Here is an 18,981-nt window from a genome sequence, read left to right as displayed (position 1 = left end):
AGCCTCTCATAGCCTCATGTACCAGCAAATTCCTTCCTTCACTTTCCTCCCTTTTCATATCTTTCCTTTAAACATTAACTTCTCTCTTCTTCCTGCATCCCACAGAAATATTGTTCCAGTCTTACAGATCCCTTTGATTTGTCCCTTTGCCAATCCTCACCTGGAACATTTCTTTTGGTCCATTTTAGACTTTTAATATATTGAGAGAGAGAGAGAGAGAGAGAGAGAGAGAGAGAGAGAGAGAGAAAGCTCCATCACACCGGGGTTAACACGCTCCCTTCTTCACTTCTCTGTCCGTGTTTCCTTCCTCAAGTTCCTTCCTCTTTCCAAAGAGGAAGTACCCAACGAGCACGAGGCCCATTGAGTCCGCTGTTCTAATGGCGCTGCTTCTCCTGCACACAGCAGGAGAGAGCCGCAATTCCAAGTTTAAAAATACATCGGACTTAAAGGGGTGTGGGTTTTTTGTCACGTGAGGAAGGCCAGAAGGTGCAGAGGGGGCAGATGACGACATGTGAGGGACCTGAGCAAACTCCGTGAGCGCCCAGTAATGAGCGTGCAATAAAACGCTCGTCGGATGGAGCTTAAAGAGAGCAAGCAGGCATTCCAGTCATCTGGCTTGCTCTCTCCTTTGCCAAGCAGAAGACCAAGGCAACCAAAATCCTCTTAATTTTTGTAACACATTTATCTCTGAGTTTTGATTTCATGCATTTTTTAAAGTTATTTTGGGTGGGTAGGTGAGTTCACACCATTGTCAAGCCCACATAAGCTCAGGAAGGAAGAGTTTTCAATCTTTTATTTATTAATTGAAAAATGTATATCCTGCTGGTCCATTACTTTTTCCAAGGCTGGATAAAAGCTAAAACAATAAAGCTAAAATAAATACGAGACTCAAAACATATAAAACCAAACTGACAAGAATGAGCATGTAGAAGTTAGAGTAAAAGTAGTAGTATGATGAATAAAATCCAAGGCAGCAGCCAAACTTAAAACCTGTCCAAAATTTCAATATATAGAACAGTTTGTAATTGGCACTTCAAAGGATATTAAAGTAAATGCCTGACAGACAGATTTAGGGAAGGGATTCCACAATCGGGAAATGGTCATGATTCTCGTTACCAGGAACACTGTGCTGGATCACCATCACTATCTAGTAGATGATCAGAAACTGTCTTGTCTAGCCTTGGCCCTAACTAGGGATTGATGCATCTGTCCATTTTGGTTTCTCCTGTTTCTCATTTTTCCTATCTTATGTCGTGGGAGTCTGAGAGGGGGTGGAGTCTGGTGGTGTTTGCTGAGTCACCACAGACTTACTGGACCTGTTTGCCAAGTCGGCGTGATCTGTGAGCACCTGGCAGCCGTCCAGTCCCTCACCGAACCACCATTTTTGGGGGTGGGAAAGGCAGCTTGGGTTTTTCTGTATTTTTTATTTTTTATTTTATTTTATTTATTACATTTTTATACCGCCCAATAGTTGAGCTCTCTGGGCGGTTCACAAAAATTAAAACCATAATAAAGCAACCAACATGTTAAAAGCAACATTGTAAAAGTAACATTGCATAAATGCCCCCTTTATGACTGCCATGTATGCAACATTTTTACGGGAAAACCCAAGTCAACATTTGGTTTGCAAAATGGCAGCTCGCTGAGGGGTCATGCAGGGAACCCAACAAGAGAGGATAAATGGTGGCAGCTCAGGGAGCACCTGGTGGTACAGACTGGGATGCGTCTGTCCATCCCTAGTTCCTCAAGTTCGGAGAGTGAACCTTGGACCTTCTGCAGGCAAAGCATGTGTCCTCTTCTTAAGCCGTAGCCCTTCGCTCTACAGCTCCTCCCTCTACACCTCCTCCCTAAATAACATTCTGCATCTACTGGAGGATTTATGGAAAGAGTCCCATTGATGCATGTGTGTGAAATGTTTCATTGGAATGCATTGTCTGTTCGGCTGGTTTCATGGAAGTCCTGTAAAGTCGAACCTAGACGGCTGTTTGGGACAGCTCATGCAATCATACTTTAACAAACTGCATGAGTCGAAGAGTTCTGAAGCAAAGTGCATCCATGGGAAGATGCCTGATAGATGCAAGATATTTCATTGGATGGCTCCCCAATCCCTGTTTGTTGGTTCTCTGCAGCCATTTGTTACTCCCTGAAGTAATTCACAGCAGACAAGGTCATGGTTCAGAAGTCCCCTGGTGGCCTGGGGAGAGCATCAATTGAGCACTCAAGAGAGTGGCGTAGCGAGTGAGTTTGATTAACTCCTGCTGCAAGCCACTTCCAGAGCTGGGATGTGATCAGAATGGATGCTAATCCTTTCTCATCCAGCGCTTGAAAAGGTAGCTGCGCTCATTCTCAGAGGGGTGCCTGGCAAGACTCAGTTGCATACTTGAAAATTAATTATCAGATGGGTAGAACGAGGCATGACCCCACTATTATAATCAGCAGGGTCACATTCCCTCTGCTGTCCTAATCTACTGTGAGTCTTGAAGAGATTTATTGTGCTCCTGTCGGGAACATGCCATTGCATGACTCTGCTTTCTCATCTGCATTTTGTCAGTGCCAACCTAATCCCGTCCTTAAAATACATTCTAATGTAGGTATCGGCATCTTGAAGAAGGTGCTTGGCTGACAGTTCCAGTGCATTGGAGAACCACTGCCTGTATGAGAAGCAATACGAAAAGCTCTTCTCATAGGCTTTCCAACAGAGGAGGACCTGCTGCTCTGCTTCAGAAGCATTGCAAGGCAGATCCGTCTCCCTGGGCAATTCTGTGCTTGGGTTTTGCATCCATCCAGACGCCCAAAATCTGTCTGCAGCAGATAATAGATCTATGCAGGCATTTGCCTGTACACAAGTAGGGCTGCAGTATGTAGGGGATGTGGGCCTGCATATAAGCCCCACCCCCATCCTCCCTGTGTGCCTGGATGCCTTTGAGATCTTTACTCATTTAGCATGAAGATCTGCAAAGTGCATTCAGCTTACAGGATTCCCGATCGTGGGAGTTCTGTAAGCATTTTAATTCAGATGCCCTTATGGGACACTTTGCAGAACTTCACGCTGAATGTGTGAAGATCTAAAAGACGTTCAGGTGCACGGGCATTTGGGGGGCATGCCTGTGTCCCTTATGCACTTTAGCCCAGGGCTGGGTAACCTTTTCTTCTGTCGAGGGCAATCTGTCAAAAGCCACATGTTGATGGTGAGCAGGACCAGTCAGTGGTGGGCTGGGCCAGAGCCCAAAGTGGGTGGGTCACCCCTTTTCTCTTTCTGCCACCCGCTTTCTCTCCCTTCCTCTTCCTTCCCATGCACTTGGCTTCCAAAGAAAGGACAGATAGCTCTTGCCAGAAGCCTGAACTGTTTCCATGCCAAGGGCTTTTCAAATTTGACTGAGAGCCTCATGAAAACTGGCTGAGGGCCACAGATTGGCCATCTTTGCTTTAGCCCTAGCTAGGTGCAGGTGAATGCTTGCATAGGGAGTCGCCATACCCCTCCCCTTTGGATCCCTTCCCTGAAGCTATGGGTATGCTTGATCTGTATAAAACATGGGTCTCTCATTCCACTTCAACCCTTCCCTTGATACACACTCAGTTCGTGGAACACAGCTTTCCTCATTAGGCTTGACCACTCGCTTAATACTGATGCCGCCATAAAACTTTTATTAATGCCTTTGGTCTCATTGAGAGACTATCTATAAGGAAATATACCATATTATATGCTGTGAAAAAAAGAACATAATTTATTAATTACACATAAAATGGTAAAGCTGATTTATTTGTGTGATCAATAAAAGCTCTGAAATTAAGGTTTCAATCATTCCTAGCCTAATCCAACTCCTCCCTCTATATCTATCCCAAAACTATAGGTTGCCCTTGCAATCTCTAGCTCTAAACCCCCAACTGACTCTCTAAATAACTGACTCACCCCTATTTAAACCCCACTCACTCCACACTCTCCACCAATCATATGCCAGCGCACCAATGTTCCGTTCCCTCTTTCTCCCCCTTCGCCCCTTAACTAACTTACCATATTAACTCTACACAAGGGATATAAACAACATTACCATAAATATACATGCCAACCTGCACCATAACTCACATTACATAGTCGGACATCACAGGGATTGTGGGGGATTTTTGAAGGAATACAACATTAAAGATGACAGTTCATAAGACATATATGCTCCCCGCCCCCACATAAGATTATGGTTCTATTAAGCTAAATCTTTGATGCTTTATGCACTTACGGGCTTCTAATACAACTGGATGTATTATTTCCTTTATTTGAGCTCTGTCCAACTCATAGAAGGATGTCCGCATAACACAAACTTGAATTTTGTAATGGAAAATCATCAGCATGACCCTTCTCTGAGTCTAAGAATTTTGTTTTAGATCTCTTCCTTTGTTATAAAACTACCTCATCAAAAAGAAGAACTTAAGCCAGAGAAATTAATGTAGCCTCTTGTGATATCATTTAGAGTAGATGGGTAAATGCATTGTTGTTTGGTCCATTATGTTTAATTTAAAACAAGATGGGAAGGTAGGATCCAGGTTGTATCGGGCTTTCAGTGTCAGCATCTGCACTTTGAACTGGAAGCAAATACACAGCCATTTCAAATGACAGTGAAGAGGTGTAACATGTATTCAAAATGCAAAGTGCCACATTTTGCCCTAGGGGTTGTCTAAATGCTCAGAAAGCCCTGGGGTGGGTGCGCAGTGGTGCGGCATCAATTATACCATGCAGCTGCAATAGCGCACCCACTCCAGGGCTTTCCTATGAAGCTGCAGAGAAAAAAAGTCAGGGACTTACCCTGACTTTTTTCCTCTGGAGTGAGGCAAGGATGCACAAGATGCCATCAAGACAGCCCCAATGTCTTGCTCCGGAGTTGCAATGAAGATGTGGAAGGGCAGTGCCTGGTGGAAGGCAACCTGCAATAGGTCACCTTCCACCAGGAAGAGGATTGGGGTGGCCACCCAAAACCCTCGTGCTCCCTCCTTGACTTTGGGATTACCTGATTCCACCCCAGGGGAGGGAAAGTGTGGGGTTTCCAAGGGACACAGCACCAACCCAGAGCCTTGAAGACACCCTCCCCCAGTTGCTATGCTCTGTATTTTGGCAGGAGCATGCTGAGGAGGAGACGATGGAAAATAATGAGCCTGATATTATTGCCATCTTTCAGGAAGTAGGTCCCAAACTGTGTCACATTTGAAGCTGTTGGCCTAGTTTTGATAAATCAAGTGCTTGTTTTTCGGGAACCCAGCTGCCAATAGTTGATTCACTGAAGTGATAACACTCTCCCTTTTTCTTGGTTATCCTGCGATGAACCCTAGTTGACTCATTTTGAAAAGTGAGCTGAGGAATTTGATCCTGTACCATAGCTGAACTCTAGTCCCAGTCCTGCCATGGTGGTTACCTATGATCTTATTGTGACTGCTTATTGCCCTATTCAGGTATCCTTGTGACCCTAGCCCTATTCAGGCATTCTTGTTGTGAGTGTAAAGGAGAAACGAGGGGAGGAACATCAATGTTCATGTCATCTCCACCTACCTATGTTGTCATTTTAATCACCCTCTCTGTGTTGAAGGAAATCTTCTGCAGTGGGGAGTTTTTTTATATCTATGTAGGTTCTCTGCACAATTTAGAATTCTGCAAGATCAGGGTTTTAAATCACTTCAGGAGCTCACATGGAGAGAAAAGCTCACCACTGCAGAAGATTGCCCTCAACAGGTGGAGGCAGTGGTGTAGTGGTACATGTGGAAGTACAGGTGCTCATCACGGCAGTCCTCATAATCATGCCCCTAAGGAGAGTCCAAAATGGCAGACTGCTGTGTTGATCCATACCAACAAACCAGTTCTAGTAGTGTTCATCTCCAGCAAGAGCAGGTCTTTTGTAAAGCTAGTGGTTCTTAATCCCCATTCAAGACTAAGCCAAACCAAAACATTTTACATTGCAACAGGAAACAATATATGGATGGTGTGGAAACTCATTTCCCCACAGCTACAGTGAGAATTGCAGCTAAGCTCACTGAGAACAGGGAATCCTGAGGGGGTGGCAGATAATAATAAAAAAGTGATGGTGCTGCATCCCTGTGAGCCTTGGCTTCATTACCCCACTCCATTGGGGGGGGGGTAACAAGAATGGCAATGGAAGGGTGCTAGTTCTTGCTCTCCCCCCTTTACACAAAAAATAAGAATGCATTAATAGGACTTCTGAGTCCTGGGTTCCGATTGTGAAAGGACATCTTACAGGCGGTGTATAAAATATGTCTGTGAACTAAGCACAAGATTCGATTCAGATTCAGGAAACCACCCAATTCACTTCAGACCAATTCACAGGTTGTCTGATTCGACTCAGGGCTAATCCAAATTTTTCAGATAGCTGCAGGTTTGTGCCTTCCACAGACTACCATTGGAAATTAACTAATGACTGCATTTTTTTAAAAAAGTTTTTGGTGTTTGACAGTGGGGCCAAATCTACACTAAGCAAGATATGACACTTTGAAAACAGTTTGAAATCTGTATATGGAGTGTGTCCATATACACTGTTGTCACTACTGTTATAAACCATTTTAAAGCAGTAGTGTACATCCTGCCCTAGTCTGTTCAGACAACACATTAAGCCTTTGCAGCAAGTGGTTAGTGAGCATGTTTAATCTGTGGTTATGTAGCCACCACAATTAGGAATGGTTCACACGACGTGCTAAGTCATGTTTCACATGTCACACTAAGCCATAATGTTTAGCTCAAAATACTTAACCACCATTGCTTAGTGTGTCATCTGAACAGAGTCAATATTGGATTAAATTTTTAGATTTAGTTGTTCTTTCTGAGGGGTTCTTTTCAGTCAAGTTTCAGGTAAGAACATAAGAAGAGCCATGCTGGATCAGACCAAGGGTTCATCTAGTCTAGCACTCAGTGGCCAACCAGCTGTCGACCAGGAATCCACAAGTAGGACATGGTGCAACAGCACCCTCCCACCCACATTCCCCAGTGACTGGTGTATATAGGCTTTCTGCCTCTGCTTCTGGAGGTTGCACTTAGTCTTCAGGACTTGTAGTGATTGATAGCCTTCTCCTCTGGGAATTTATCCAACCCTCTTTTAAAGCCATTCAAATTGGTGGCCATCACAACATCTTGTGGTAGTGAGTTCCATAGTTGCATAACGCATAATGCCTATTATGCCTATTATTAGGTAGTGAGTTCCATAATGCATAACTATGCATTATGTGAAGAAATCCTTCCTTTTCCCTGTCCTGAATCTCCCACCATGAATAATGAGGGGTGTGTGGGCAAGAGCATCATTTACAGTGATGCTCTCCCCCCCCCCAAAAAAAGATGTGCTTATCATCCTATGGTTCCCTTGAGCAGCTTTTATGAAAACGATGCAGTGCTAAGACTAGTACTAACTAAGAAATCTGCACAATTTCAGATGGATAGGGGCAGCAGTTTTTGTGGAAGGGAAGTCTTCAAGCAGATGGGATCTATGATTATTATTATTATTATTTATTTATATAGCACCATCATTGTACATGGTGCTGTACAGAGTAAAACAGTAAATAGCAAGGCCCTGCCGCATAGGCTTACAATCTAATAGCCTTTTACTTTTCTACTTTCCTTTTGGTATTGCTTTTGCTTACATCCCCAACACAAATGAGGGTATGTTTACTTAATATTTCCCCACGATGAAAAAGAAAGCTGTTTTGGAAAATGAAAACATGAATCAAATTATTATCTTATCTAACTTTATTGGCTTAGTATGTCAGTGCCTACATGTACAAATTTAATGGCCATGTTCAGAACAATGCATATGGCCCATTTTGAGTATCACGTATTCATGGATCCGGAACTCCCATGCAGTCACAAGACTGCACATGCAGCAATGTTTGAAATGACAACATATACCTGTTTGTGCTATTGAAAAATGTCCCTCCCCTTATGGAAGATTGGAGCCCCACATAGCAAAAATACTGGGAGGAAAGCCCCAGAAGTTCTTTGCTCAGGACGAAAGTCTATTACAATGTTCTTTTAAAAAATATGTAATTATCGTGACAAGATAGAGTGGCTTGTCTGCTCATTGAGAGACGAAGGCAGTAAAGGGCTCTGAGCTGAGGGAGAAGATTAATCGTTGTTGTCAATAATGGGAAAGAAAAGGATCACTTGACGGTTTTCACATGAGTAATCTCCATGTACTCCAAGAGCATTTTTATAACTTTGAAGGATGGGTTGGAATTTTACCTTCTTGATATAATCTTTTCTTAGTGGTCAGTTCTCTGTCAATTTGTTAGAGTGTCTCCTCCATCTGGTACATCAGCTGTTGAGCATGGTGCTCCTATCCTGAAGAGAAGGTTGCAGTGACAGAGAATGGGAATGTGTCTGGGTATCATATCATTCATGCAGCTCCATATTTCCTCCTCTTGTAACATCATTAAGCTATTAGGCTGCCTGCAGGAGTGATAGCTGTTTTGAGCACATAATGAGAGGAAGTGTGTGTGTGGGGCAGGGAGATGCATGTGTAGAGTTCTGTGTAAGCAATAAGAACTTGCAGCTCAGTGACTTAGGCCTGAACTTCTGCTCCTCCTGGCCTTCTCTTGGTTACATGGGTCAATGGTCTGATTTAGTATTAGGCAGCATCATATGCTCAGGTTCACTATCAGCAATCTGATAAGTGACTCAGGAAATCTGATTTCCCCCCTCCCCCCTCTCACTATTGCTGAGGCTTCTCTTTCAAGATTGAGAGAGGGTCAGGGAGGGCATGAAGGGGACATGTCAATGGGTGGGGGTGGGGGTAAGAAATGGAGGGGACATATGTCCGCAGGATCCATAAGCCTCTCTGTTCCCAAACACACTCCCAGGTAAGTCAGAAAGCTGGATGGTCTTAGAGTCCTGCCCAGTTAAAAATAGCTGAAAGGAGGAAGTGGGGAGGATCTACACAGCGTCCTGAAGGCGCTTGCGTGTGCCTCCAGTGCGCCCCGAAACTCCTTGTGTAGATCCTGCCTACCTGGCCAGAAGAGGTGTTGGAGGAGGCAGCGGCGGCGGCCCCGCATCGCCCCTTGCGGGGATGGGGCGAAAAGTTCCCAGGGCTCCTGTCAGATGCGAGGAGGAACGGCTCCGAGTGAGTGACACCGTTGGTGTCTAGAGCGTCCTTGCTGCCGCCGCCCACCTCCCCGTCAGCCTCCTGCTGCCGGCGAAAGAGCCACCCGGGTCGGAGAGCTTGGCTTCTTCTGCTGAGCTTTCCGACCCGGGTGGCTCTTTCGCCGGCAGCAGGAGGCCGGCGGGGAGGTGGGCGGCAGTGGCAAGGACGCTCTAGGCACCAACGGTGTCACTCACTCGGAGCCGTTCCTCCTCGCATCTGACAGGAGCCCTGGGAACTTTTTGCCCTGTCCCCGCGAGGGGCGATGCGGGGCCTCCTCCTCCTCCTCCTCCTCTGCCTCTTCTGGCCAGGTAGGCAGGATCTACACAAGGAGTTTCGGGGCGCACTGGAGGCGCACGCAAGCGCCTTCAGGACACTGTGTAGATCCCCCCCCCAGGAGGCATTTTTGCCTCTGCTGTCTGTCAGGGCATAGGATGGACAGAGGGCTCTGATATCTGCCTGAACCAGTTACTGTTAACTTTAGCTGTTCTCACTGGCAGGAGGAGACAAGCAGGAGCAATTGGGCACCATGTACCAGCACACTGCTCATGAACAATTCCAGGATTCTCCAGAATTCTTGCTTATTGTCGTGTGTGAACATGGTCAATGTGCATCTTTAAGTCTGCCTCTGTTCACTGGATAATAATAATAATAATAAAAGTATATCCATCATGAATTTGAAATAAATGGGACATATTTCTAGGAATTATCCTTCCAATTTTTTAAAAAAGAAGACAGCTTCTCATATTATACACAATATAGTCGTGATGTTTAAAGAATTGATAAAAATCTATTTCTGATGTCACTTGTTCAAATATCTCATGTGACTTGTAATTAGTTATCATTTGGACTATTGGGAGTGACCCCAAATATTCCTGGATTGGATACCAAGTGGAATAGCTGCTGCTGTCTAAAACCTTAGGTCCATGTGGTGCCTTAGATACAAAAGTTAGCTGGCAGAAATTTACTCAGGTGTTATATTTCGTACATAGGCCCGGTTTGCACAAGACAAGGATGGTTAATAAGCCATGGTGGCTGGTTAATCATCCCTGCATGTGCTGGTTGCATGCCAGGTCATTTCCCTAATTATCCTCGCTGAGCGTGGGTTGTCAAGACATCCGAACCTGGCAAGGGTGGGTTGCTGGGTAGTTAACAAACCATCCAGCAACCCTACAACAGACTGTGTGTTCTGGGTGATTTGTTAACTGCCCCAGCAACTCACCCTCACTGGGTTCAGAAGTCTTGACAACCAGTAACCCCAGGAAGGGTAATTAGGGAAATGAGACAGCATGCAAACAGCATCTGCTGGGGTAGTTTAAAGCCACTGTGGCTTATTATTAACCACTCTCATGTTGTGCTCTTCAGATATTTTGGACTTCAACTCTCATCAGCCCCAGCCAGCATAGCCAATGGTCAGGAATCCTGGGAATTGTACTCCAAAGCAGCCAGAGGGCACCATGTTGGAGAAGGCTGAATCCTAGCTTTGGTAGAAACAGAAGAGGAGGGATCCAGTCCAGCTGTGCAGAGAGGGGCCAACAGCAGTAATGGGACCAGCCTCCAAGCTGCCCTCTCTTGCCCTGGGCCAGGCGCAGAGGAAGTGGATGACTCTTCCTTAAATTTAGAGGATATTGGCAATATGGATCTCCATCTTCTTACAGCAGCTGTACCGCCTTTTCACAGTTACATGACTCAGAAAGCCAGTGTAGTGTAGTGGCTGCGACTGGAGAGAGCCGGGTTCAAGCCCCCTCTTGGCCATGAAGCTCACAGGGTGTCTCTGGGTTAGTCACTGTCTCTCAGCCTAACCTACCACACAGGATTGTTGCTGTGAGGATAAAATGGAGAGGAGGAGAATCATGTATGCCGTATGGATTGCCTTAGAGCAAAAGGGAGGATATAAATGTAATACAATAAATAAATAAAATAAATAAATAAAGAGTACCTGTGTCTCCAGTTAGAAGCTTATAGTGGCTGTTGTACAACTCTGGCACAAGGAACAAATGTGCTAGTACTATTTATTTATTACATTTGTTTATTACACTCAGACTCTTCCCATCCTCCAAATGACTCACAGTTTTTATTTTATATGATATTTTTATGCGATTATGTACTAGATTGTCTTAAGCAGGGGCCCACTGACACCCCCCCCCCCCATTCTTTTAAGAGGCCCCAGCTTCTGAAAACAGACACAGCCCACAGGAATAGTGAGTATATAAATCTTCACATTTAATGCAAACACCAATTGATTTTTCAGATACCTGAAAGAAAACGAGAGTCTCACACTGTGGATTTGATTTATGTTTCAAGGAATGTTAAAATGCAAAATCAAGGCACTGAGGTAGAAGCAAGGAAATCTCTCACCTTTGGAGGAAAAGAAGTTTTGTATTCATCGTCCATCATCACTTCTTAGGCCAAAGAGAGGAGTTTATCCTGTTGGTCCTTCACTTGACTATGCAGCATCTAGGAAACATGGAGTCTGCTTCTGTGATGATGATGATGATGATGATGATGATGCAGGAGGAACTGGGGAAGAAAGCCATCATATCATCTTCCTCTTCCTCATTAAGCCTTTACTTCTAAAATGTAACCGTTCACTGCTTGCAAAATGGAAGGTGAATTGTGCTGACTGCCATTGAATCAATAATTAAGCCAGCTCCTCTTCCAATGGTTGCCCCTTAGGAGTCATTGAAGGCTGTCTCTTTTGGCTCACAAGGCTGGCTGTGGGCATTAGGAATCTTTGGTGTTGAATGTTTGCTCCATTAGGCTGTAATAATGGTATTTCTGGCAGTTCTTCAAGCAGCTTGTGTGTATGTATGTGCTGTTAATAGCTTCAGCACTCCCAATACAAAAAGAGGAACACACAGTGGTCTAGAATGAAAGTTGCAATGAACATTCAACATACTTAAATTTGGAATTCTCAGTTATGAAACAGAGCTCCCTGGAATGAATTAAACAGCACGAGGACTCCCTTCTGTTAATGTTCAGCATGCTGCTGAGAAGCCGGTGCTACAAAATAGTCTATGAACCTGATTCTATTGTGTGGGGGCTTTTTTATTCAGTTATTAACATACTGTGAAGACTTTTGGTGCCTGAGTATTGTTGGCATCTATAATAGTTACATGACCATGAATGAAATGTGGCAGCAAGCTGGCCTTCCATCAAGCTGATTGCCCAGCACGCTGGAGAATGTGGATATTTTGCTCACCTATTAAAAGGAATATTTTATTGTCAGCCCAGCATTTTTATGTGGATTTAGAATAGCATTGCACTACCTTGCATATTGGGTATGCTTCTTTGATGACAACTAGCATTACGATCATATTGCATAGGAGATTATTTTCACTGCAGTTCACTGTATATTTTTTAATATTTTGTATTCCTCTTTTTGTCATACCTTTTCCAGGTTGTACTCTTCCTCCCCCCCCCTCTTTTGGTTGCTAATAGCTACAGAGCAGAATTGGGAGATTTACTCCACTGCTTGTTATACAGTCAAGAGCTTTTATTATACATGCTCCCCATGCTTCTACACAGCATTGAAATAAAGAATAGTTACCCTCCTTATATTACAAGGAAGACGAGGAAAACCAAGTCTCTTTCTTGTGACTAAATATTTAAAACTGAAGATATTCAAAAAGCATATTTGCCTTTTCTGTTCTTTGAAAATTAAAATGTACACAAATGGCTCTTGCATAAGTTGGAAAAATCAAACAGTTGCAAAGTAGGAATGTCGTCTACAGCTTCAGCTGCAACTGCATTCAGTTCTGCATTTAAAGGACTCTATTATTCCTGGAAATGTTGTTAGACAGTTAATACAGAGCATTATTTCAAAGCTGTCATTCCCACCCCCCACCCCCAGTGAACTTGCTTTTGCAATATTGCAGGAATTCACATAGCTTTTACCCCTGAGATTCTACTTATTTTTGTCCTTTTTGTTTGCTGCTCTGCTTGTAACCCAAACCTAAATCATGTTTACTTAGACATGTGTCCCATAAATTTTAGTACTTAGTAAAAGCCACTTTGGATACCCTAGAGTTTAGAAGAACATAGCATCATGCAAGTATAAACATTGCATATTCATAATCAGGGAGAGGAACTGAATGGCCCCGAAGATAGTTCAGATTCTTAGATCAGAGGTCAGAGATAGCGCTCCGACTTCGGACCCATTAGTCCAAGTTCCCTCCCCTCCCCCTTGCAGCTGGTGTGGAGAGAAATGCCTTGCTCCCCCTGGGTTGGAGGAAGGTGTTTCAGGTGATCAATCAGAATCAGACTCTGAAGTAGAGGAGTCGGCGTCAGAAACAGGCCAGCCTGTACCAGTGGGGGAGAAAGCTCTTATGGGCTCTTCACCAGCTGGCAGTGAACCCTCTCCAGAGCTTATCTATTAAAGGGCAAATGATACAGTCAGTGGGGAAGCCAACATACTTCCAAAGGAGAGAGCATGGACAGGTTAGCTGATACTAGAGTATGCCGCAGACTAAAATGGGTGGAGCTAAAGGAAGGTGAGAGAAAGTCAGCTCGTCTGGCATCCCGTCAGAAGCTGCATCACAACTAGTCTCTTTGAAGTTTACGTGTCTTGGGAAAAGGCTTTCCATTCTTCTTGAAAGGACAATTGTCTTGCTTAGTTTGCATAGTTTTGCCTAGGGGAAGTTCCTAGAGATTAGACCCTCTTCTGGTAGGAAGAGACATTTATTGCTTGAATAAAGCTTTGTGGATTACTTAGCAGGCATCGTTATTGTCTCCCAAGAAGGCGGGAGGTTTTGAGAAGAAAGGTAATGGGGGAATTTCCATAGGTGGGGAGGGAAAGGGACTAGGAAGGCCAGCTCACAAGGAATCCTCTGGCATCCCCAGCCTTTTTCCCTCCCTGACACTTCAGCTTCTCTCCCACTCCCTGTTCACCTCTGCACTCCTTCCACTGTGGATAGGATGCCTATCAGCCTCCAAATTTGGAGGCTGATGGGCATCTGGATAGGATTTCATCTGGATAGGTGTTTTACTATATCACATTAACACAGCTACTCTTCTGGAACATATAGAATCCCAGGAACCATTCAGGGTGCAAGGTGTGGCATAGTATAGAGCACAGATAGGCAAACCAGAGCCCTCTAGAGTCTTTGGACAACAACTCCCATTTGTCCCAGCCAACTTGGCTGTGCTAGGTGGAGATGAATGGGAGTTGTAGTACTGTACAATTCATCTGGAGGGCACCAGGTTTTGTTAGAGATCTAGAAAGATATGGTCCTGATCTTGTCAAGATAATGAGAAATAAACTAGTGCTGTGCCGAAAATTTCTCCCATGAAAATTTCAACAGTTCTCATTCAATTTGATAGAAAATAAATTGCTTTCAAAAAGAAATTCAGAGGAGAAGACATTTCAGAGTGATTCTCATAGGTTTGGTTCAGGGTTCTTGTGCTTACCTTACTTATGAGATGGCTGAGAAGTGTGTGTGAGTATCCTGTCTTTCATTGTACAGTCATCTCTCTGACAACCTGTATCCTCCTTGGCTTCCCACACTTCTTGCCCATCATGAATTTTCTTCTTCCCATAGAGGAAGTGCAGGCAGTCTGGGAGACTGTAGCGCAATGGTGAGATATGTAATTGAAAGAAAAATATAGATAGTACCCTCCGCCACCTCACAGTGATTGGTTAAGATTAAAAAAAAAAACAACCCACTACCAATACATTTTTAAAATGCATTATAAAATGCCCTGAGAATGAGGCAGAAAAACGAAAGCCCCTTTCATGGGGAAAGAAAACTTTCAGGAAATTCCTGAGATTTTTCTTATCTTCTAGAAATAAAAGGACACTTTTATTTTCACTTTTCATTTTCTCCACATTTTCTTCACCATTATTTTTGTAGAGGCTTCGTTCCCTTCCCTTAATGCATTGGAGTGATGCTAGGTATGTGGAGCAATGTGGGGGAGGCAAAATGAGGGGGGGGGGGCAGGTTGCCAGCACAGTTGATGCTGCTTCCACTTGTATGTCCATGCAAAAAACCCAAACCAAAACCTTAGGGGAAATAAAAGAAAGAAGCTCTTCTACAACCCTTGCCAATGGGAGATGGCTACCTGTGAGAAATGGTTGGAGAATTTCTTGTCCCCTGGACAAATCCGGGTAAATTGTCCTCCCCAGTTTCTCTGTCCACAAATAGAGTGGAGAATTTTGAGTGGCCACTTGCGCGTAGCTCTAAAATAAACTTTATAACAAAACTGTATAATTAACTTTAGATGAGGGGGTATATGCTTAATTTCCAAACGTTGATACTTGAAAATTAATCAATAAATAAACATTTTAAAAAGTGTTATGGGAACAGGGTGCGTAACAAAGGCTGTTGATAGCAACACAAGGTCACATTTAATATCAAATGGTAAGAACGCTTTATCTATTGTGGGCCAGAACTATATAAAATGTAGCCAGGCTGAGATAGCAGTACAATGTTAGGGGCAGCTTTTGATTTGGGAAAGTACAAAATCCCACACGGGGAAGAGTCATAGCTCCATGGTAGAGTGCATGCTTTAGATACTGAAGGTCCCAGCATCAGCCCATGCCATCTTCAGCTAGAAGGATTTTGGTAGCCAGGCTGGGAAGATCCAGACTTGAGACCTTGGCTGAATTGCTGCTGGTCAAAGTAAACAGTACTGGGTTACGTAGACAATGGTCTGACTTGGTATAAGGCAGGCTCATAAGATGTGTCACTTTGAACAACACCCAGATTTATTAATGGCAACAAGAGAGAGGGCTTTCTTTGTGGTGGCCCCCCAACTATGGAACAATCTCCTTGAAGAGGCCCACCTGGTGCTGACATTGTTATCTTTTCAGCGCCAGGTCAAGACTTTTCTGTTCTCCCAGGCATTTAGCAATATGTAATGAGCCTGGGTCTGGTTTTTGGCTCATCATTTATAAAGTTGTTATAGTGGTTTTAAATGTATGTGCATTTTGCATGTTTTTGTGGTTTTTAATTTTTGTACATTTGTTTTAAAGTGTTTTTATCTTATGTGAGCTGCCCAGAGAGCTTCGGCTATGGGGCGGTATACAAATGCAATAAAATAACTAACTAACTAAATAATAATAATTGTTGCAATTTCCCCTCAAATGCACGTGTGCGCGCACACACACACACACGCAAGGGTCCATTCACACACCCCATGGCCACGTGTGCATTTTGAAGGCAAAAGCTGTCATTTTACACATGTGGTTATCATGTGTGAACTGCACATAGATTGTGTACTGGATTCTAGAGTTCATTCCCAAGTAAAAATGTAAAGAACCAGGAGGTTCTTTAGGGACAAGAGGCATAATTCTTTATGAAGGTCAGTGCTTTCTCTTATGGCCCTCTTAGGCTTTCCATTTCAGAATGCCCCCCATTTTGAAAGCCCTCTGAACCCCATGACTAAGGGTGCATACTGAGGCATGCACACAAATAGTCCCCCTCTTTGTTCGTTGCTGGGGAAGAGGGTGGTGTTTTGGAGGCTGGCGTTGGCGAAGAAGTACTGCCTGTTACTCTTGAGGTACCACACTGCACCATTCCACAGGGGACCCTCTCTTAACTCTAATTAACAGCACGCTACATTAATCGGTATCTTTTGCTGAATGATTAACATGTTTCAAGTCCCATTAAGAACGGTTATGACAGGAAGAGGCAGGCAGCTGTCATGGGTAATTAGCATATACTTGAACGATCCTGTACTCTGCTGCTGGCTGGAGAGGGGTTGGGGGGAGGTGGGGGGGAGGATTGGGATGGAAGAAAAACTGGAGGAGTTTCTGGCAGTGGCAAGGACCTGATAGGAAACATCCTGGAACTGATGGATGTTGTACAGACCATCCTTTGACACAGTTGATAATGCCTGAGAGACTTGATGCTAGAGCAACCAGTGGGGAGATGGATGATGCCAGAAGCTGAATAATATTTGCATATGCTACAGCTAAGCTGTGACCTGGGTGCGCAAGTTTGGAAGTTCAAAGGAAGAACACTGTGTGGTGTCTCTTTGGATCTACAAACAGCTGTAATGGCACACCTGTGCAGGTATCCTGCCTGCTCCCACAAGGGCTAAACTTAGAGCACATACACATGAGCCCCACCCCCAGTGTCCCATCTCCACAGTCCCTGGTGTTCCTGTATTGATGGAGATGCTCTGAAGGGGGGCTGCTGCTTGAGTTCACTTGAATGTCAGTAGAAGCCTCCTGACAGTCAGGAACCCCCAATAAAGCATTGTGGATGCATCCAATTGGGGGGGGGGGTAACTTGTGGCCCTCTAGACTGCAACTCCCATCAGCCCCAGCTAACATGACTAATGATGGGAGCTGCAGTTCAACATTATCTGGGGGAACAGAAGTTGCCCACCCCTGTATTAAGAAAGTCTGCCTGCAGTAATGCATATATTAAGGGAAATTGCATACCAACATGCATGTATTAAGAGAAATGAGCATAAAAGTGTGCACATGTTTTTTGCACAAGCTTTTAAAAATTAGTAAATGATTTGAAACTGATGTGGAAATGGGACAACCAAAGTTAAGATGAGAAAAGTAAGGAACTGAGAGTAACCACAACAGATGGATTCATTGGTCCCTTCAGAAGAGGCACATCAACAGCTGGAATGAGCACCATAAGTTCTGCATTTCTGTTAGAAATTGATTTAGGCAAAAATTGCTTTAAGCTTCATGTGAGAGAGCACCCTAAATCCCGTTCCTTATTCAAGACGTCTACAAAGTCACCATAAACATTGTATGGCATTAAATATTTCTGTGGCTTTTGCAGTCCTTCTACTGGCAGCCCTTCCGCACAGTTCTTTGGTAACCTCTTCATGTCTCAGTGGTATATAACTATGTTCATCCCCCTTTCATGTGCAGCAAACCCAACAGGACTTTAATGATTCTCTTCCATGACATATTGCATACTATTTTCTCCTCCTCAGTGCACGTCTTTCCTCAGTGGGCTCTGGGAAGGCCTCAATGGACACTCTTTACAAGCTGAATGGGATCTTATAAAGGCCATTAAGCCATGCCCCCAACAGTGGCAAAATATTCAGGAGTTGTAGCAAATACCAGATTTCAAAGGCAATAACCCTTTAAGTCTGCAGCTGCCAACAGAAGCATATGACAGAATCCTGCACGGTATCTTTTTTGTGTGTGTTCCAGATCGCGAACGGATTGGCCAGGACTCTACCTATGAGCAGGAAGGAAAGGTGCAGTTTGTCATCGATGCTGTCTATGCCATGGGCCACGCACTCCATAACATGCACAAGAACTTGTGCCTGGGGAAGATTGGCCTCTGCTCCAAGATGGACCCAGTTGACGGTGCAGAGCTGCTCAAGTACATCCGTAGCGTCAATTTCTCAGGTCTGTCCATCTGGCTGGGATTGCCCTCAAGTCTGGAGGACTCATGTTGGGCCATGTTGGGGCTTCTTGCAGCATGATGGCATGCTCTCCCTGCTGTAATAATATACAAACCAGTGAATAATTAATTGCTTCATTTGCAACATTTGGTATGGTTTTGCATCCTCCATCCACAGGTAGTGGATGATGCCTTCCTCCCTTCCTTCTGTCCCATATATCTTGAGTTTCAAGCCCACCAGCATCAAATTGTGGGGGGTGTTTACTCCAGAGCTGCTTGCTCATTCATTTTCTTCTGAGCCATCTTTGTGACATTGCTATCATATTGTTTCCCTGTGTTTTCCCCATGCTTCTTCCATTTCATCTGGAGGCTCACAAAACCTGCCTTCCATTTGTGAGATGGTGGTGGTGGTGAGAATGGGACATCAGTACAATCTCCACAGCTGTAGTCCACTTTAGCCTCTTTTGGGAGAGACGTGGTTTTGATGTGTGCAATGACGTTTCAGACAGTAGAATATCATCATGCCTCTTCACTTTTAGCAC

At 44.2% G+C, this 18,981-nt stretch overlaps 1 protein-coding gene across 1 annotated transcript in view; it reads left to right on the top strand.

Moving 5' to 3' along the window:
• GRM4 (glutamate metabotropic receptor 4) overlaps window positions 1-18,981 on the top strand; it is a 274,422-nt gene that overhangs the window by 186,903 nt on the left and 68,538 nt on the right. The window contains exon 6 of the mRNA XM_063141407.1: window positions 18,244-18,444. Coding sequence (XP_062997477.1) covers window positions 18,244-18,444 — 201 coding nt within the window. The remainder of the gene's footprint in view (window positions 1-18,243; window positions 18,445-18,981) is intronic.

This window comes from Elgaria multicarinata, chromosome 1 (assembly GCF_023053635.1).
Source record: "Elgaria multicarinata webbii isolate HBS135686 ecotype San Diego chromosome 1, rElgMul1.1.pri, whole genome shotgun sequence".
In the NCBI taxonomy this organism is placed as follows: Eukaryota; Metazoa; Chordata; class Lepidosauria; order Squamata; family Anguidae; genus Elgaria; species Elgaria multicarinata.
This window is presented reverse-complemented; position numbering and strand designations above follow the sequence as displayed.